The following is a 21,468-nucleotide window of genomic DNA, read 5'->3' as shown; positions in this document are numbered from 1 at the left end:
TCTACAAGACCTTGCCTGAGTCTGATTCCTAGACCTTCTTTTCTGGGGTGAAGCAGATTACCAACAACCATGGGATTCTTTCCTCTTGCCCTACCGGCTAGCACAGGCTTCTGCGGGAGGAGGCTCAGGCTGAGGACTTGCAAGGATTCTGCAGCACTCCAGAGGTTGCTCCAGCCAGAGCTGCCCCTGTGTGCTGTTCTGTGAGCCCCGGAGGCTGCACCAGCCCTTCCAGAATGGTGCCTGCCTTTGGGGAGTTTCTCCTCACACACCTATCTCCTAACTCAGGATTGCTAATTTTGTTCTAAGATATTGCCCACAAGGACTGAGTCCTGTGCCCCTACACAGACCGAGGAACAGATCCACAACACCTGGAGTCTTGGATAGCTTACCATAGACCCTCCTTAATCTGTCTCCGTGGTTCAGGACCAGGTTTACTGGTCCTCCCAGCTGCTGAGAAACCTTGTAGGGGAGGAGCCCTGAGCGGTGTCCTGTGGACCTCACCGAGCCACCTGGTGCCCTCGGCTGCTGCAGTGGAGGCATCAAATATGGTTGGCCCTGCATTACTAGGCAGGGGCAGTGAAAAGGAAGGTGAATGATGGAGAAAACCAGTGACAGTGTTAAGCTCTGTAGGAGTACATTTATATGTTAGCCAAGTTAATTGCAAATTGCGCAGAAGCCAGTCTGAGCTTCCAGACTGTTCCAGTCTGTTTAAAGGGCAGGAAAACATAGATCTTATTGTTATACTATAAAAGTAATGCCACTCGCCCATAGTGGGGGCGTCTTCATAGCAGGCATCTCTGCCACCTCCCTGGCCTTGAGGGGCCTCCATGGCACTGGCTGGTCTGTGTTCACAGGGCACTGACTAGACGGGTGTTCTGCAGAGTCGCCCTCAAAGCAGCTCCCGGACATTTTCTCTCACAAATCTCAAGATTGGCTCTAAAAAAAAATCCTGACGTCAGCAGCCTCTAAGGCCTCTCTGAGAATAAAATGCAGTTTATATGTCTACTGAGTGTTACTTGTTTGCAGCTGGGGGGAAAGTCATAGATGCCTCCTTTCTGTGAACGGGGCCAGGAGGGAGGGTGCCAGGAGAGCATGTAGTTAGTCATTTTTATATAGGACAGGCCCAACGGGGTCCAGATCCTTTCCTGCCAAGCACTTCCTTGCCCTTTGCAAACACTGGGGTCCTTAAGAGCCAGGGAGTCAGGTGAGGTTACCTGGAATTTTAGAATAAGAAAGGACTAACAGCTTTCAACACTATCACTTTTCTTTCAAATGAAATCTAGCCCAGATCCCCACTGTATAAAGCAGAGGTTAAGTGGCTGAATGGCAGGGGCACCAGAGCCAAGGATGTTGGGCTCTTCCGATGCTCTGTCCCCCGCAACAACCCCTGGGCTCCAAGAAGGACTTTTTGAGACGTGCGGATGGCAATAGTATGGCAAACTTCCCCTGAAGCTTGGCTCCCCCGCCCCTCTTCCCTCTAATCAACCCTGAAAGTGCTAAAGAAGAGAGAGAATGGGAGGTGGATCTGAGAAAAGACTATCAAAAGCCAAGGAACACGCAGGCTACAGAAGGTGTGGGTGGAAGAGGGCCGGATGCCACAGCTGGGGGCCAGGCGTCGGGGTGCGCGTCCTTTTCTCTCTCTTCTATAGTATTTTTGGATGGGTTATCGCCTGTTTCATCTCATCCCAGAAATGAGCACTGCCAGCCCAGTGCCACGAGGTCAGTGGGGTGACATTAGGGCTGTGTTCCATCCGTGCTGGGGCAGGTGCACATAACATATGTGCAGGCAGATCTGCCAGCCACATGGAGTCCCCCCTCCCCAGCCCTCTATGCTTCAAGGCAAGCTGACTGCAATCCAGGCAGATGGGATTTAGATTAGAAAGCGGTGATCAGGATGGAGGTATGAGGATGTCCCCTGAGGGGCAGAGTCACTTGTGAGTTGTGGCAGGTGGAGGGTGGTTGAGTCCAAATGGCAGCGCCAGACCGTCTCCCACCCTAGGGTGTGGCCCACCCACTCCGCTGACCCACCAGGGACTTAGCTCCCCCCATCACATGGGTACACATCACTAGCCAAGGTAGTCAAGACTCCCAGGAGAATGTGAGATCACAGGAAACAATAATGAGGCATGAAATAAGATGGTGGAACTAAGAGTCAACATAATAGTAAAATAAATGTAAATAGATTAAACTCGCCCATCCCAAAATGGAGATTTCCAGATTAAATTTTAAAAAGACCTTTTAGCAGTATGCTTTCTACAGGAGACATAAAAAGATACAGAAATGTTTAATACTAATTGACAAAAGAGAATTTTAAAACATCAAAATGGACAAACAGAATATTAGAATATTATGTTTTGGTAAGAGGAACAATATATCAAGAAGATATAATGATAAAGATAAATCTATTAATATTGTCTCAAATATATAAAGCAGTTACCAATAGGACTAAAGGGAGAAATAATAAATCAATAATTGTAATCAGAAATTCATAGACTCTTCTCAGAAAGTGACAGATCAAACATTAAAAAAAAGCAGATAAGACGTGAACTACACAATAAGCTGTAGGTTATTTATTTATATATACATATATGTATATATATTTGCAAAAATCAACGATGTATTAAGCCACAAAAAAATGCCATAATTTCAAAGAATCAACATCATAGAGACCATGGTTCTTTGACCATAATACAATAATAAGTGAAATACAAAACAAAAGAATAGACACCCCCCCCCCCCACCACCACCGATCATTTGCTGAAAGCTAATAAAATCACTACTAAATCACTCTTGGGTTAAAGACAGAAACATAAGAGAAATTCAAAAATATTTAGAACTAAAATTTAAACATCGAAAATTTTCAAAAATTGTGGGAGATAAAGTAGTACTCAGAGGAAAATTTAAACCTTTAAATCATTTATCCAAAAACAAAAAAAAGATTGAAACGAGCAAATTTAAAAAAAAAACAAGAGGAAGGCAATAATAAAGATAAGGCTAAAAAATCATTGAAATAGAGGACAAAAGAGGGTGAGAGAAAGAGAAGATTAGGAAAGTTCTAAACTCATTCCTCGAAAAGATTAATGAAAAACACCACTAATTCAGACTGGCTAGACAAAATAACACAAGAGAGGATGGAAATAAAACAGCAAATGAAGAAGGAAATACATACAGACTGAATGATGGTGAGGAACACCCACTGGCTGCACCAGTCGGACTGGGATGAGACCGGCGTCCCCACAGAGGGCGGCCTGGCCTGGGGTGTCAGAGCTGGAGAATGGTGAGGGGACACCTACCCAGGGAGGGGATGGCTGTGGAGATGAGACATGGGCTACCTGCAGAGGGATTGATTAAATTGGTAAATAAATCAGGGACAATGAAAACCAGGTTTCTTATGGTAGGAGAGAGCCATAAATATGGAAATGGAAAAAATAAGATTGAACTCAGTGGTATGGGATTGAAATTGGGGTGGTGGCATGAACTCTTCATTTTCAATATAGATAGAGACACAGAAAATCTTAAGAAAGATTTATCCAGGACTGAAGGGACGGTTCAAGAGTACCATATCTTACTACGTGGATTAAAGTAAAAAGTCACACAAATTTCTCAATACTATTTCTCAATATTATTATTGTTAATTATATTTAGTTATTACTAATTAAATATATTATTTAAAATAATAATGTAAAAACTCTTAGATTACTAGAAATAGAAAAGAAACAGAATAACTCAGTGAAATTACATAAGAAAAATGTATAGCAAATAGCAACGGTGGAGAAACTTTGAGCACTCTTTAAGCCTGGGAGACCAACAGATATGCCTGCCAGCACAGCTGCGAGGGAAGACGGCTGGAGGGCCTGGCCGCTGCGCTGAGACTGCTAAGACACTGAGCTAAGCGGAAGAGCAGGCTTACAAGGGGATCGACAAACTATGGGAACTAATACAGAGTTCAGCAAAAGTGCTAGTACGGGATAACCGAGTGTTCCTCTATATCAGCACTAACCCACTAGAAAATAGAATAGGAAATAAGGTATCATTGACAACAGCAACTCAACTATAAACTATTTACAAATTAAGCTAACAAAGGATGTTCAAGAATTTTATTGACAAAGATTAAAACTCCATTTCAAGACACAAAAGAACACCTGAATAACTGGTGATATGCTACGATTGTCACATGGGATTACCAAAAATTGTAAAGATGTCAATTTTCATGAAATTAATGTATAAATTGATGACAATTCCAATCAAAATTCCATCAAGACCTTTGAAACAACTTAACAAAACTATTCTAAAATTTATACACAAAAATAAAAAGCTTGTCCACAAATAACTAAGTCAATTTTGGAAAAAAGTAGACTGAAGTGGGCAGGGGGTGGGAGGAGGTGCTCATTCCACTAGGTATGGAGACACTATGAAGCTACAGTAAGAAAAATAGTGAGGTTATGCAGGCACAGACAGATAGACTAAAGTCACACGTTGAGTATGCGAAAGCAGCCTCATGTTTATATGGAACTGGGTGTATGGGACAGGTGACGCCACAAATGAATGAGGAAAGGGGAGATTGATCAGATTGTTTATATGGTGATGGAAAAATGCCTAAAGTTAGGGAGCTAAAGTTGGTTCCCTATCTTGTGTCACATACAGAGGAGCTCCAGGTAGATTGAAGGCCTAAGGGTGATACCTAAAACTATAAAGCTAAGGGAAGAAAATATGGGAGACTATCTTTGAGATTCTGGAATGAGAAAGGGCTTCTAAAACTTAAATATGACCACCCATAGTAAAAACCACATGACACAAAACAGATTGGACCATGTCAAAGGTAAGGATTTCCGTTCAACAGAGCAAACCACAGACAAACTTAAGAGACAGTGGAACAGATGAGAGACTCTGCAGCACGTCAAATTGACTTAGAGAGACTAAAAAGGAAAAGACGCCAAACCCAATAGGAAAATAGAGAAGTACAGATTTGAACAGATACAAGTGATAAGACATAGCTTTATACTATCAGATTGGCTGAAAATGAACAAATAAAAAATAGCTAGCGTAGGAAAGGAGGGGGAGACTGAGCCACCACTAGGGGTTGTCTAAGGTGGTAGAGTCCTTTGGAGAACAAGACTAAAATAGTGAAATGAAATTTGTCCGCATCCTATGAACCAGCATTGCCACCGATGGATAGGAGTCCGGCGGAGCTCTCCCACAGGACTAAGGAAGGGGAGGAGGAAGCTGCCCATCGCTGCACTGTTGGTGGGGTCAGGGAGTTGCAGTAACACTAAGGGAATGGAAGTGAAATGGAATCCCCAGCAGCCATTAGAAGCAATGAGCTAGATACATGTGCAGCAACATGGAGAGACCTTAAAAACGTAGTGTTAGGTGGGGGAAAAAAGAACAAGATTTATAGCATAATAACTCTTACGTAAATTAAGACATACTCACAAAATAATGTTTTGCAAAGATATATACATATCCAGTTTATATATCAAAGATATCAGAGTGGGTGCCTAATGCAGGAAGGAGATGAGAGTGGAGATTAGGGATGAAGGGAAAATATTATAAAACTAGAAGCTGAGAGGCATCAGAGCATAGTGATTAAGAGCATGGGCTCGAGAACCTGGGTCTGAATCCCAGCTCCACCCCTTGTTAGCTCTGTTACCTCGGGCAAGTAACTTAACCTCTCTGGTTAAGCTTCTCCATGTATAAAAAGGGTCTGAGAGCTAATCTCCAAAGACGGCCCCAAACAATTCTGTCCCTCCCTTGTGTATGCAAGCAGCTCCTCCTATCAAGAGGCTGGGCCTGTAACTGCTTTGACCAATAGGATGTAAGGGAGTGACGTTCTGGGACTTCTAAGCAGGACAGAAGTTTCTTCCCTCTTGGAGCCCTGAGCTGCCATGGAAAAAGAGGGGCCCTTGAGGCTGAGAGGCCACAGGAGGAGCACCTGGGCCATCTGACTGTCTGAGACACCCAAGTATGACCAGAAGAGGCACTGCCCAGGGACCACCCAGGGGAGTCCAAGCCAACCCATGGAATAGTGAGATGTAATAACATGGCTGGTTTAGATCACTAAATTTTGGGGTGGTTTGTTAGGCAGCAATAGATGAGGTCGTTGTGAGTATTAAAGGAGGTAATTTTCAAAGTGCTGAATAGCGCATGGCTCGTGGCAAGTGCCTGGCACAATGTACATATTTGTGGAATAAAATAGAACAGGGACCCATATAGGCTCATGGTGATAGAAATTGTGTCATCAGACTGAAATGTATGATTAACTCAATTCTTTGCACCTGGTGCCCACAAATAAAATAAAATAAAATAAAACCTCTGACAGGGTCCATATATTCATTTCCTTGACAGGGTAACTATGGCCCTAATAGGTGAAAGGTGTGTTCAAAAAGCAGAGTTTCTCAAAAGGAAGCAGGGCTCTCTGAGCCAATCTCCTTCTGCTCTCTTTGTGCACAGAAACAACTGATGGACTCTATTTGTTTTCCTCTGTAGCACTAGATCCAGAACTAGCAAATTTTTTATCTGTGATGAATTCTCATTTAGCCATAGGCTCCAGTCTCAGGAAATGCAAGGATAACTGAAATCTACACATAATTCAAAGATCTCAGTCAAGGCAGTAATTTCAACCTCCAGAAGGGTCTCTTACGGTTCTTTTTTCTCCCAAGCACAGTGTACTCAATATATATCTGTCGATTATTTAAAATTAATCCCTCTTCTTTTTGAAAAGGATTTAAAACTGTTTGTTTGTGGTCCTTCAAATCATTTATCAAAGCTGTTTGTCAAAACACAAGCTAGGGTAAGTAACCCAGATGTGAGCAAGTGTGTGGAAGGAAGCGGAGGGAAAGGCACCGCCATTCATTCATGAACTACTGGGAGGGAAGCCCTACAAATCTCACAAGGACTGCCTGAGGTAGGTATGATCCCCATTTTACAGAGGCAAATACTGAGGCTTAGATAGGTGGGGTCACTTGTCCACAATGGGCAGCTAAGACACTGCAGAGCCAGGTTCAAACCCACCAATCTGACTCATAGCTGATTCTCTCACACCCTACTGAGCTGGGAAGCAAAGAGCCAGACTCACCCCAGAACAATTAAACAGCAAGGGAAAGGCTCTATGTCCCAAAGCCAACTCCTAGACACTGAGACTCCTATAAAGCCAAAAAGGAGGATGGTAGAACATAATAGCCGGCGTATTTCTGCAGAGCTGACACATGTGGAAAGGGTCTGCAATTGCCCAGGCATCACTATTTGGAGTGCCAACTTCCCATGAGTCCAGCCTCCAGGCCTCAGCGGCAGCCTGCTGGATCTTTCACGTGCTTGGTGGAGGGACAGCGTCCACCCAGTTCCATCCTGTTCTCAACCTTTCTCAATAATCCTGAGCCCCGTCCGCACTCGCTGGCTCACCTTCCATCCCAGTTAAGGCTTCAGAATTGCAACCTGGATTTCTCATCTGGCCCTAGGGCTACAAGCCGTGTGGCTGATCTTCAGATAGCTTCTGGGATTCAAGTGGAAAGGAAGCATGTGCCAATTTCCCTTCCTATATGTCTTTCTTCCTTCGTTCTTTTGGCCTTGGGATACTCCTGGCAAGGACAGGCTGAAGACAATGTTATAATGCCTGCCATGCCTGCTCTGTGAGCTGTGTGGAGTGTCAGGAGGGCTGAGACAGGCCCGGGCTGAGGGGGCCAGTGCCAAGAGGGGAACAAAGAGGCCCAGGGAGGAAACGGAACCTCCAGCTGGCTGCTGGCCAAATGCAGATAGCTGGCTGCTGTTTCACTTCCATTTTCTCCTGAAAATGAAATGACTGTGGCTTCAGCCCAGCAGAAAGTGACAATCCAGGGCACTCAGGGCACTGGGAAGGGAGACCAGGACACGAAAGACAAGTAACTTTTAAGTCATGCCATTTATTTATCCTAAATTGAGTTTTACAGCTCGTCTGAGCATTGGCTCAGTTCTCTGAGGAGCTGTAGAATTTGCGTGACGCTCTGTGTTTTCCATCCTGCCCTCGGATGAGAACATGAAGAAACACGCACACAATGTGGGGGAGGCAGAGCACACTGGACTTGCTTCAGTTGTCAGTTTCCCCCTCTGGCTTCCCTGCGACACATACTTGTCTCTACTAGTATTCTCAAGACAAATAGTTAGGACAGGATGCGGCAAGGGCACAGATGAGAGAGGCCTGTGCAAGAAGTTGGTGAAAAAGGAAGCCGTAAACCACCAGAATCCTTTACCTGTCCCTCCTTGTTCCTTTCCCTGCTTCATTCTTGATCTTTCAAAAAGAAGGAAGCAAAGAAAGAGGACAAGGCTAGCAGGGTCGCTGGTAACATGTGCAGCACCTTTGCGCCAGTTAGCAAAAGGCACCCCTTCTTCCAGGCAGATGCAGCATGGTTGGTGAGAGACGCAGAGCTGCACTGCAGCCCCACCTGCCCCCTGCCCTCTTGGCTGGTGCTGTGTACATATGCTCAGTTCCCTACACTCTCCCACCTTGAACGATGTCAGGGTTAAAGGGCCAAGAGAGGAAGAAGTGTCCTCTAAGAACTTTCAGAATCTCAGATGAGCCCTGGTGCTGATGGAGCTCAGAGCCTCTCCCAAGGAGGACCCAAGCTGCTAGCCTGGGAAGGGAGGCACTGATGCCACTCTAGGAGGCCGGGAATGTCCTGCCACCACCCCACATGCAACCTACTCCTTGTGTTTAGACTCTGCTTTATTTCCCAGGGTGGGGATGCAAATATGGGAAAGAGACGTAACAGGCACAGTACTAACTGATAACCTTCCCAGCGCAGGAGCCCCGGGGAGCTGCCGGGGGCTGCCTGCCTTCGATATTTCACATCATTATATCTCATCTCATGGACCAGACAGCAAGAATACTCTGCAGCCAAGCCCAACAGGAAGTGATCCTGGGAATCTGCTGCTTCCTTAATTCATGGAAGAACCTGGGAGGAGAAACCATATGGTCCTCTCCTGAATGTTCACACCATTCACCGGGGAGGTGTCATTGGTTAACCTGATAGCTCAGGGACCAAGCCTGGGTGGACATCATTTATCAACTATATTACAGGGCTGCAATTTGCAAGCTACCAAGTTGGACTCTTGGCTCTGGAAATTTAATGTGTGACAGCTGCATGAAGCCAGTGGTATCCAGCATTTTAAAAAGGTCAATTAAGAAACGGTTGATGGTGGTGCGGCTAATGACAGCCCAGAGGGGTGACAGGACCGAGTAAACAGAAGGGCTGAGATGTATATTACTGGAATTGAAGTGTCGAAGTGAAGCGTGGTGGGGAGGAAATCTATTGTCACAAGCCATAAAGCACGTCTGAGTTTTGCAGCGGAGAGCAGTACAGCTGTTTCCCTCCCCAGGCAGCGTGGGGAGCTGTCCGTGAACGGAGGGCTCTGCAGACAAAGGCAACACCTGCATCAGCTTGATCAATCTGCAGACAAAAATCGTTACCCTCCTCACTGCCTGTTCCTCTCTCCCACCTGGGGAGCATAAGGCAGCCGCTGGAGTGATATTTGGAATGTGGGTCATGTTCTAGAAATCCATATTTTAAGCACTCCCCAAAGCTGGGCTCCGCCTTCTCCTCCCCGCGTGTGGGTGGAGGGGTGGACAGTGGGAGGCTGAGCGCCAACCCAAGCAAGTGCTTTCCTCAGACGACACATCTGCTCCCTGGCTTCAGTGAACATGCAAACGCAGGGTGCGTTTTAGACCCTTTACACTGCGATGGATAAAAAAGGGACATGAAGCCCTTAGCAAAAGTCTATTTTAGCCTGTGACGGAATTGGCTCATGGCTGGGGGAAGGCACTGTGTGGGGCTCTTTTTTTTGAAAATCAGACAAAGGGGTCTTAGGCTGCTAGGACAGGGTTTTTTGCCACATCTACCTGTCAAGCTAGAAATTCAATAGAGCAATGGAAATGCTAATTGATATGCAAAACAGGTCTGGAGTTCCTAGAAATGTGTACTGATCCTCCAATTCATTGTGAATGCAGAATTAAGATGGGTCCTCAATGAGATGGGAGCAAGAACACCAACCCTTTTTGCTTCCCCCCTTTTTTTAAAAATCTACTTTGGGAAACTTCACAGGTTTTATGATTAAAAAAAAAGGATTGCAATCAGTGGGGTTTGTCTTTCACACACTGGATATTTATTATTAGAAAATAGCTTCTATCAGCTGTCAGTACCAAACAGGTTGAAAGGAGCGTGCTTCTCACCGTAATTTTTTTTTCTCCTTAATGAAATTTAAATAAACAGCTCACTGTGGGGAGAGCTGCCACACCTTTTGTTTTTTTCTCCTTTAAAAACTGAATAGTTAAATGAAGTTTAGTACAAAACATCCTCCACATATGACTTGTTCTGCAGTTGTTATGCTGTCCCCTTGAGTAAGAGACATAAAAGAGATGAAAAAGACCACTCAGGCTATCAAATACCCCAAAGAATGTACAGTAGGAACCAGAAAACAAATAAACTAACCCAAACACAACCCATCCAAACCAAGAAACCAGTTTTAACATTGGCTTTTCAATTTTGATTATCATCTAAGTTTAATATATATATATATATATATATTTGAAATAGTAATAAAAAAGGAAGAATTGAATTGCATCCTTAGCAGGACAACCTTCCTCATAGGTTAAAGAGGTGTTCAGAAAATTCCATACAGTATCTGCTAAATAAACATGTTTGGCAGCTTAGCAAATATCATATGATTGCAGCATCCATGATCTGAAGTCAAACAGCATTTGCTTCCTTCTGGCGGAGCTCGTTGTGCGGGACGGTGTGCTAACGCGGCTCTGGATGTTCTCAGAGCCACAGGCTTAAGGAAGGGTTTGGGGTGGCTCAGTCCATGGCCCCAGTGCAGAAACTTCCAAACCCCAAACAACGAGTCAACCAACCAACCAACCACACGAATATCAAACAATTGTCTCCTTTGAGTTCCTCTTGGCAGAATGGAGGCCCAGCAAGGACTGCTGGTTGGAAGGGACGTTGACAGACTTTGGAATGAGGAGAATCACCCTCTGATTGGTCCGACGCCATTCGTTGTACAATCGACAGTGGTACCTAAATGACACCTGGGTTTAGGAGAGGAAAAATAAGGGAAGGTTTCAGATAAGCAGAAGCTGATAATCAATCCAAGAAACAAATATGTCATTTAAAACAGCTCCAAACAGCTGGCAGCAGTAAGGTGGGGGGAGAACCCTGGGCAAAGCTGCTCTAGCAAGCAGCTGAGTGTTGGGAGATTGGGCATCAAGCCGAGAGCCCTGCGTGTGGACCGGGGGAAGGGAGCCCCCGTGGCTTCCTTCATTCCTCCTCATATTGGGTAAAATCAGGGTATGAGTGGAAATGAGGCTCCTTCTGAGTTTGCATTTATTTTCATGGGAGTGATGTTTGGGCCCCAAAGTTGTGAAGAAGGTTGGCTGAAGGCGGAGGGCAGAGTGGGTTCAGTGCCAGCCCTTGTCCAGCTGTGGGACCTGTGCAATGTGCTTTCTGGTCCCCGCGGTTCCTCTCTATTAAATGAGAGGGATGCTAGGCCTTCATGCACCTCTTGCAGGCTGGATGCTCTACAACTCAAAGGACCCCATTTACAATGACTATGATAGGAAGGGTACTCTTGATACTGTGCTGTGGACAACCTGTACAACTGTACTTGGTGGCCTCGACGAGTGATCCCCAATTGCCTCCAGCTCCAGCATTCTATGGTTTCCAGGGGGGAAGCTTCAGCATGGGCACCAACTCCCCTGATAAGTTCTTCTTGAACCTCAGGCTGGGTTAGGTGCAACTTACAAGGGCACCTCCAGCGCCCTGTGCCTACCTCAGCATAGCATCAAGCGTCCTTGTTTCTCTCTCCCTCTGCACTAGAAGCTTCGAGAGCAGGGCTTCTGTCATATTCATCTTTGCATGCCCAGAACCTATCCCAGTGTCTGGCACTTAGGAAGTTGCTCAGAAGTTTGCTGAGTGAATGGATGAGTGAATAAGTATCCTACACTTTCTGATTGCAACTCTGCTTCAGACGGAGGCCTCCCTTACATAATATACATCAGTAAACCTATTGTCAATTGTGACATAACTGTGCCCCAAAAGTGCTTGCTTCTCATGTAAATACACTGGAATGAGACACTTACATCTGTGGTTTGTTTTGGAGAAGGCTGTCATAAAGCATTGATGGGCTGCCCGGGAAATTCAAAGAATCTGTACTTTTGAAGATGTACAAACTGCCTTTAAAAATGGGGTAGGTTCCAGTTTGAGTGCATCCAGGTGACTAGGTAAGTGCTGGGAGGGAAGGTGCCCATGAGCTTAGGGTGACAAATTATCCAGTTAAGGGCTGTTTAACCATCTGGGGTGAGTGGGGTGTGTTGATCCCAGTACAAGGTCCACGGTGGTCAGAGAGTAGGCTGTCCAGGGATTTGGGCTCAGTGTTTCTAGAAATGGAGAAGAGTGTAGGCCCTTGATCAGAAAGCGGTTGTTAGTCTTCAGGGCCAGATCATAAAATTCAAGGCTGCTCACTCAAATTTCTGAGGCTAGAAAGCAGATGCCAATGGCTGAGTGCTAGAGAGATCTGGGTATGAAAATACAAGCTTTTAAACTCACGCAGATGTGCTTTTCTCCAAAAGGCCCTGAACACGCTGAAGTGGATCAGGGTTTTTTTCTTTTCTTTTTTTTTAAGCTTGATTCTCTTATATCTATTCTGTCCTGCTGCTGCTTGGTGCTACTCATGAATGTAAGAGCAGCAGGTTGGAGAGCCTGCTGTTCAGGGCCGAGGGTAGGAAGAGGTAGAACATAGACAATTACTAATGAAGAGCTCTGGCAGTACAAGAAGTCTGGAATCTGGAAATACTACAGAAAAGCTGGATTGCAAATTGAGGGGCCCTTCACCCACGACGTTAAAGAGCTGTCAGGGTCCGGCCCGGTGGCGCAGCAGTTAAGTTCGCACGTTCCGCTTCTCGGCGGCCCGGGGTTCGCTGGTTCGGATCCCGGGTGTGGACATGGCACTGCTTGGCAGCCATGCTGTGGTAGGCGTCCCACATATAAACTAGAGGAAGATGGGCACGGATGTTAGCTCAGAGCCAGGCTTCCTCAGCAAAAAGAGGAGGACTGGCAGTAGTTAGCTAAGGGCTAATCTTCCTAAAAAAAAAAATAAATAAAAAAAATAAATAAAGAGCTGTCATGCTCAGCGTCAGTAAGCAGAGAGGTAGCTGTGGGCGCATGGAGGCAGCACTTTCTTCCACAGTGAAGGGAGCAGCCCACGAGCGCTGGGGCCAGGCACATGGGGCTGAATCCCCATCCTCCACTCAGTGGCTCTGGGACTCTGGAGGGGTTGTCTCTAAGCTTCAGTTTCCTCGTTTGCAAAATGAATAATGATGTCTGAGATAATGCATAAAAAGCACTTAGCACAGTGCCTCACACACACACACGTTAGTGTTCTTGGCCTGAAATTTTTGATGTGTTAAATATGGGAAAGGAGGTGATAATTTTGTGAGACTCCTCCTAAGATACCAGAAACTGGGGGGTGGTGGGGAGGATAGGGGAGGTTGGGCTATTTCTCTTGCTGTCAGTGTGGCTCTGGGCCAGGACAGGCTGCACCCCCTGGGAGCTTGTTAGAAAATCAGAATTTTGGGCTCCACCCAGACCTAAGGAATCAGAGCCTGCATTTTAACAAGATCCCCAGGTGATTTTCACGTAGATCCAGGCCCAAGAAGCCTTGCTTCAAGGAACACAGGGGGTCAACGACTTGGCCAGAAAACACAAAAATCAGCTCACTTGTTCAGACAAATAAATGAGATCTTATTATGCATTAATCTATCTTAATTGCTATAACCCACTACAGTCTGCAGGCAAATTCAATCAATATGAAGAAAGTATCATGTGAAGATGACTCCTTATCAGGGAAAAGAAAGGAAGTTGGGCAGAAGGCAGAAGGGACCACGGTTTGGAAGTGGCCTGGGTTAATGCTAGGAGCTGGGAGCTCCAAGTCACTCCCTCTCCGCCACAGGACAGAAGAGAAAAAAAGGAGGTTTGATTTAGAGAAATAAAGAGGCAGTGAGAAAAAATAGACAACATAAACCAAAAAGAAGCTATAGCAATAGTAACGTTGGGAACTTCATTTAGCTATTTCCTAAATTTCCAAGGTTTTAAGGAGAGAGGAGGAATAAAGAGCACAAGGCCACTATTTTAAAATTACTATTCCTTCTGGGATGGATTTCTTGAAGTGTATTCATTTATTCATCCAAGGATATTTATTAACCTCCTATCATGGGCAAGGTCTATACAGAGTTGTGGTGACATGGGTGACACAAGGAGGGCTAGAATATATTAGCATTCTCTTCTCCCCATCAGAGAGGTGGCAGGCTGTGGCCCAAGGTTTGCTGTAAAGTCAAGGTAGGCTTTGGTATTCTGCCCTTCCTCTCTGGAGGTTATGGTGCTACCCAAGCATATTGATGGGGCCGGGGCTTTGTGAGTTGCCTTCCCTGAAATGGGCCCAGCTCTCTGATCCCTGATTGCGCCAGGGAAGAGAAGAGGACTGTGTGGAAGTAAATCAACCCAGAGAAATGCCCTGCAGGGGATCACACTGGACCCCCTCAGGCTGCCCGGGTGTGTCTAAACCAGCCCACAGTGGACCTCCAGGACAGTGTTCTCTTGGAGGTTTCTCCCCTTGATAATGAGAATTTACATGATTAAGCCATGGGACTGGGAGTCAGCTGGAGGAACCGGATCGTTCATGCATTTTGTTCTGTGATTTAACCCAAGTTCTGTGCTGGGTACTGGTTGCAGTGACACAGTGAAAGGAAGGACTTCCTGTGGGTCACTGCCCTGTGGCCTCCATTCTTGCACCTCTGAACTGGGAAACGAATTCCACTGTGGACAGTCTCTTAATGCGTGGGGTGGACTCAGTTCTCCTCTAGCTCTCTTGGTGCCTGTGCGTGGACTTCAAATGGTTTGTGACATGAACAGTGATGTTTCTGGGGCACCTCTCCCCTGAGCTCGCAGAGTGGAGTTGGCTGAGGCCTTGGCTTCCTGGTTCTTAGATGCTTGAGTTTTGGCATAGCAGGTTCCAGAAGGCAGAACTCCCAAGTTTGTGTCAAGATGGGGCCTCATGGCCACGTGAGCTGGCAAGGAACTCCAAAGGCACTCTCAGGTGTGCAGCATGGGTGCGTGTCCCTCTTCACAGCGCCCAGCGAGGCCCTTCCAAAAAGGCTCGTCTGAGGAGCCAGGCTGGGACTGACACCGTGTTTGTTTATCTAAGACATTTTCACAGCATATTCTCCTTAAGCCTGACAGCTTGTTTACAGTGGGTTTCTGCTGGAGGGCAGTTTCCAAGTGCTGTCAGCTTCTGAATTATGGCTCTTGCCAGAGCCGCTCAGCACAGCATTTATCTGGGAAGGAGTTAGTCTAGATTCGGTTACCTATTGCTGAGCTGACACCGTGGCAACACGTTCTTCACACCAGTCAAAGGGGACAAATGCCTTTCTTTCTCTCTAGCTGCTTTGCATTATATAGAGGGCAGTGGGGGAGAGGGGGCGGTGGGAGCTGGAGGAGCAGGGAAGCCATCATTACAAAACTCGAAAAATTGGTGCCTCTGCTGGGTGCTCTGATATATGTTACTGATGTTATCTCACCTAATCCTCACAACAGCCCATTGACCCAGGGGTTATCAATCACTTTTAATAAAAAGGAAGGATGATCAGAGAGGTTAAGTACCCTGTTTGAAGTTACACAGCTATTAGGATGCTAAATCTTGAGTTTGAACACAGGGCCTTTAGATTCTAAATGCACGTGCTTTTCCCTATGCAGCACGGCCTCTTGGAACATTTCCAGAGTGAAGTATGTTCTCCCTCTCCTGGAAGAGCCGACTCCACGTACCTTTCCCACCCAGACCTTCCTTTCACCTGAAATGGACATGAAACAGGGTGACATCCATTCTTCTCTAGGTAATCTTTTTCTTTCTTTTTTTCCTTTCTTTTTTCTGCTCCCCCTCCTCATTCCCTTTTCTTTCTTTCTTGTTGTGTAAGTGTTTGCTTTACAAAGCAGGTTTTCAGAAAGGCCTTGAAATGATTTGAAAGCCCAGTATTTAGGTCTACATCTTCATCCATCCTTCATCTTAGGAACTCTCTAAGAAAAATCACAGCCTAGTAAACCTCTAAACATGGTAAAAACGTCACTGGATTATTTTCCAAAGTACTTTCCTGTGTACTTTGTCACCTCAATCTCCTAGCACCCGGGGAAGTTGGCAAGATGGGTTTTACTATCACCCCCACTTCACAGATGAGGACACTGAGGCTCAGAGAAGTACAATGACTCTCCCAAGGTGGCGCACTCGACAGGGAGTTAGACAGTGCTACGGAGGCCACTTAATGTCTTATTTCGAACCCTCTTCTCATCACAGTGTCCTTGTGACTTCGGAGTCAGTTTCACTGCTTGACTCCCAAGGAATCAGGACACATTTTGGAAGCTTAGACTTTTAAAGGAGGCAATAATAGTTTTGCTTGGGGGCTTCATTAGGCTGGGAACAAATGCCTAAATGAACTAGAAAACTCGGATAAAGTCTGCAGCATCAGAACACTCCCTATTTACCAAGGCTCGAGTCATGTGCCCGTTACTGAGACTGAAGTATCTCCCCCATTTACCGTCTGAACGCTCTCACCCACGGGGAGGGACAGAGCTGGGAGAGCCGCGCCATGAAGGAGCCGGAAATGAGCAGAGGGTTGTGCTCAGGGTCGGAGGAATGGCAGCTGGTGGGACGGGGTGTGGAGGACAGCGGAAGGGAGGAGTTGTGAGTGCTAGAGGCTGCCCCATGTTGACCCTGAGTTATGGGATATGGGAATGTACACTTGAGACAGGAAACACATATTGAGTAACAATGGAACGTGCTCAGATTAGAAGTCAGCAGGCACGGGAGAGTAACACCAGGAAGCAGGGGGCCTGCTTTCTGAAACTATTCTGGAAGATAGTGACGTTCTTCCCTGCAGGTCCCAGACCTGCACAGAGAGAGGGACCACGTGGTGCACTTCTGGGTGCTGCCAACGGGTGCCCGAGCCATCAACTTACTTCACGAGTTAAAAGGATGAAAAAACAGAGATGTTTAAAAATCCTTTCCCGTGTGCAGCAGGAATACTTATTGCGAAATGGTTTTTCTTTGGTGGCGGCCTCTTAGCTAGATAAATGAGTGTTTTTATGGGCAGTAGAGTCAATATCCCAACGCACAGAATAATCATCACGCAAAGTGCAGCTCCACGTCCAACAAAGACTTTAGGCTGTGTCAGGATGTCAGGAGAAAAGAACCAGCAGGAGGATTCATGATCTGTGCAGACAGCAGCGGCCAAGTGCATCATTCATAATACCCCACAATCCCAGCAAAAGTGAGGAACATAAACAAGAGAAAGCAAACCCCATGCCTCCTAAGAGAGGGAGTCCTAGACTCCTGGAGGAGAGAAATGTCCGGGGGGAGTGTGTCTTTGACTGATGGGCTCTCAGGAGTGGGGGTTTTCCTGGACTTGATCTGCTCTTCCCAGCAGTGCACACACATGTACACATGCACGGACACTCACATGCAGTAATAAACCAAACCACACGCTCTCGCCAGCATTTGAAGGTCTGTCTTCTACGGGGCAGGTGAGATGTGCTACAGACAAGAGGGAAGGCTGTGCCAGCTGTGGGGCTGCCAGCTCCAGCTGGCCTGAACCCCGGGCCACCGGCCGTACTTACTAGTGTCCAAAAGAGGTAAATAGTGAAGAGTGCGACAGTGAGTGCAATCAGTCCGACGGCTTCGAGCCGACTACTAAAGTGCAGGTGGTCCACGGCGCCCCGCAGGCAGAGCCAGCCCGAGATGGTGGCCAGGGGAGTTATGAACAAGAAGCACACCATGTCTCCAAACAGAGTCCGCTTCTCATGCTGGGGGCCTGGGTTTCTGAGCCACTGCCAGGGAAAGGGAGACAGAGAAAAACAAGGAAAAGGTTAAATACCAGTGTGGAGTGGAGACACTACTCTGAAGGTGACTTTGTCTTCAGAATCTGGGGAAAGGTACTTCTGACTGGTTCTGAAATCACAAGGAAGCATTAGGGGCTCATTCCCATGTCCCCGCCCCTGAATAACAGTGATTATGACAATAACATAATATCACAATAGCAATTATGATAATAATAAATAATAATATTAAAAGTGTCCTTGCTGTAGATAGCTTGCTATTTCTGAAAATAATTCAGTGGTGACTATTATGAATCACAATGATCGTATGTGAAAGGTAGAGAGGATGTTATCTTTGGAAGGTAACAGTTGAGGTGCAAGAAGTTCTGTCATGTGGCCAAAGCCTTCCAGGGTCTTGCCTCTGGAAATATGTGCAGGAAAGGGTTAACTCAGTAGGCTTGGGTTGCTCAAATCCTGCAGGTTCCCAAGAAACAGCAGGTTTCAAGACTGGCTCCTAAGAGATGAGTTCTGAGTCCTTGTAATATTCTGCCCGATAACTGAGTTTTTGTGTGGTCACAAGGTCACATGGTACCAGTGTGATCAAAGAGTTTATGCCAAAATGTGATTTCAGCTGATCACCTGTTTTTGCCCTGGGGGGTTGGAGTCTGAGTAGCTGGGGTCAGTCATGCAGGTGCTGCATACCTTGTGACTGACCCCAATAAACAATTTGGACACCAAAGCACAGAGAGCTTTCCTGGTTGATAACACTTTGCACGTGTTGTCACAAATTGCTGCTGGAAAAATTAAGCACATCTGTGCATCATCACTGGGAGGGGACACCTGGTAGCTTGTGCCTGGTTTCTCCTGGACTTTGCCCATGCACCTTTTCCCTGTGCTGATTTTCACCTGTGTCCTTTTGCAGTAATAAATTGTAACCATGAGTATAAGAGCTTTCGTGTGTCCTTCTAGTCAATCACTGAGGTTGAGGGTCTTGAAGATGCCCCCACATAGAATGAGACACACCTGACTCCATGAACTCAGTAATGACTCCACCCTCATGTTTTAGGACCCTGAACCTCCTACTTAGGACCCTCCTACTTAGGACCCTCTCTGACATCTTAATTGTGCTACCGTCTTGACTGGGCCAACCCCAAAAAGGATGGGGAAAACTTCGTGCTTGTTGAAAGACTAGAGGAGAGGAAACAGGGTTGTTGTCCTCCCACTTGGAGAATTGCTGAATGCCTGCTTAAATGTTTTCCATAATCCATTCTAGGAAAAGTCATGCTTACGTAGTGGTGTCAGTAATAGTGGGAATGAGGCCTTTTGGCTTTTCTTCAGATTAGCACTGACACATGTCCCCAAATAATTTGACATTCCCATCTCACTATCCCATGTAGTAATGACAGAGGCCGAGGAGTCCAGAGGAGTGGGGTCAAACACAGATGAGTGGGGGTGGGGAGAGACACTGGCTGACTCTGTCTTCCATCTCGTCCCACCAACGAATGGGCTTAGCAGGGCTGTGGGGTGGCATGCCAAACGGGAGCACTGTGGGCTGCTGAGCAGACACCCCAAGTGGCCGGGGCAGCAATTCCCACAAACCATTGGTGGGAGGGAATGGACTATGACATGGAAGACAAGAATGGGTGGAACTGATAGGAGAGAAGGGAAGGCCATGCTCAAGGGCAGAAGGAAGAGACTGAAGAGCTGCAAAGAGGGCAAGCAAGCTGAGGAAAGAGCAGTATAAGGCTGCAAAAGCCTCAAGGAGTGTGCAGAAGAGAGGGAAGGAAAAAGGCACAGAAGAATGCTCTCTGGGAGGTGCCCATCCTCCAATGCTTGCCTGAGGCAGATATCAATGACCTGGAATGCCAGACATCCCACTTTCCAGGAACAACCCACCTTAACAATGGGCTGAGGTGCTGAAAGAAGTCAACCTCAGATCAGAAATAGACCTGTATAAATACCAAAAACTAGATAATGGGCAGTTGACTTGTCTGTGAATGTAAATACAGCATTATAAAAATTTAATATAAACACCAAAATGATCACGTGCAAACGGTATTAACCCTGGCGCGTGTTGTCGTGCCACCCTAGACATCTCAGCAGCTTCAAAGAAATTCAGAGTTCTTATTAATTAACATTTCTTGCCTAAATCCTGGGAATGTTGCTCTGAAGTGGAGAGGAGAAATCAGCCATTATTATTCCAATTTTACAGAGGCTCAGCAGGGTTAAATGACTGTCCCAGCGGGTTCAGGGGTTGAACTGAGAAGAGGGTCAGGATCTTTCCACTCTTGTTTAGATGTCCTATCAGCGAAATATTTGAAAATTAAAATTGCAAGACATTTAGAAATCCTGATTCTTAAACAATGGTGCCCCAAATGCAGCCACCTCACTCCCTGCTTCCCTGGAGCCAGACGGGGAAGCCCGACCTGCTTTCCTCTGTACTCCCCACTTGTTGGAACAGAGGAAGTTCTTGATAAATACGTGACAGATGTGCACAGACAAGCTGACCTCATTGGCTGAGATTTCCCTCAATTTCTTTTGTTTGGAAATTCTGGATACATTTTATTAAAAAGAATTTAGTACTTTAATTATTTATGTGGCCCTTGACATTACCCAATAAAATGACTCAGGTACGGGAGGAGGTAATTATGAATCACTACTTATCTCTGTCTGATGTAAAATAAACTGCAAAGGCAAACTAGAAATTACTATTGCTTGTTCCCAGTTTCCTATTTCCTAATTATTCTCTGATCTACATTCCTAAAAAATTTCCAGGTTATTTTATATGTCCGTGATCACCCGATATCTGGAGTCCACTCCTTATTAACGCTACATATATATTTTTGGCTCAGCTTACTCTTTGTGTTGTTTGCTGCTGAGTCATATTTAGGTATGAAGTTCTCTAAATGGGTACTATGATGTTAAAATCTGTGACTTCTTCAGAACTTCAAGTGTTATTTATCTCTTACACAAATGCAGGCCCCACGAACAAGAGCAGTGGTAACAAACTGTTGCTGAGAAAAAATTGCCCTGAGCCCCGGTAAGAACCCCTGCCAAAGTATCCAAATGGGTTGATACAGGATATTTATGTAAGCAGAGTTTATTACAGAGAAAGTGTGATTACAGCTCAATTTTCCAGCAAAAGGGGACTGTCTAAATAAATTATGGAATTTATGTAAAATAGAATATGATATATAATTTCAAATGATAATGTACATTTTATATTTACTGACATGATATATTACTGAGCAGGAAAAGAATTCTACTGGACAGAATGTGATCCTTTATATGTAATAGTGTATTTACATACACATAGACATTTATATTTACATAGACGTAGTGGATTTACATAGACAAAGATGAGAAGGATACCCAGCAAAATAGTGGCTATTTTTGGTGGTGGAATCATGAGTGGTCTTTAATTTTTTCCTTTTTGTATGTATTTTCTTGTTTTTCTAAAATGATGATGGATTACCTGTGGAAATATATATGTATATATTAGCTGTGCAAAAACATCGAGAGAGACAGATACACACACACACACTGAGACAGGCAGAGACGAGGGAGTCAGGGGAGGGAGGTGTCT

The 21,468-nt window shown here is 45.6% G+C and overlaps 1 protein-coding gene across 1 annotated transcript in view; it reads right to left on the bottom strand.

Annotated features, from left to right (window-relative positions):
• Positions 1 to 10,108: 10,108 nt before the first annotated feature.
• The window catches only part of MARCHF3 (membrane associated ring-CH-type finger 3), a 136,367-nt gene continuing 125,007 nt past the window's right edge, over positions 10,109 to 21,468 (bottom strand). The window contains exons 4-5 of the mRNA XM_008529948.2: positions 17,685 to 17,894; positions 10,109 to 11,056 (exon numbers count right to left, since the gene is read on the bottom strand). Of these exons, the coding sequence (XP_008528170.1) occupies positions 10,898 to 11,056; positions 17,685 to 17,894 (369 nt within the window). The 3' untranslated portion in view covers positions 10,109 to 10,897. The remainder of the gene's footprint in view (positions 11,057 to 17,684; positions 17,895 to 21,468) is intronic.

This window comes from Equus przewalskii, chromosome 13 (assembly GCF_037783145.1).
Source record: "Equus przewalskii isolate Varuska chromosome 13, EquPr2, whole genome shotgun sequence".
NCBI lineage: Eukaryota > Metazoa > Chordata > Mammalia > Perissodactyla > Equidae > Equus > Equus przewalskii.
The sequence above is the reverse complement of the archived record's forward strand: the minus strand, read 5'-3'. Positions and strand labels throughout refer to the sequence as shown.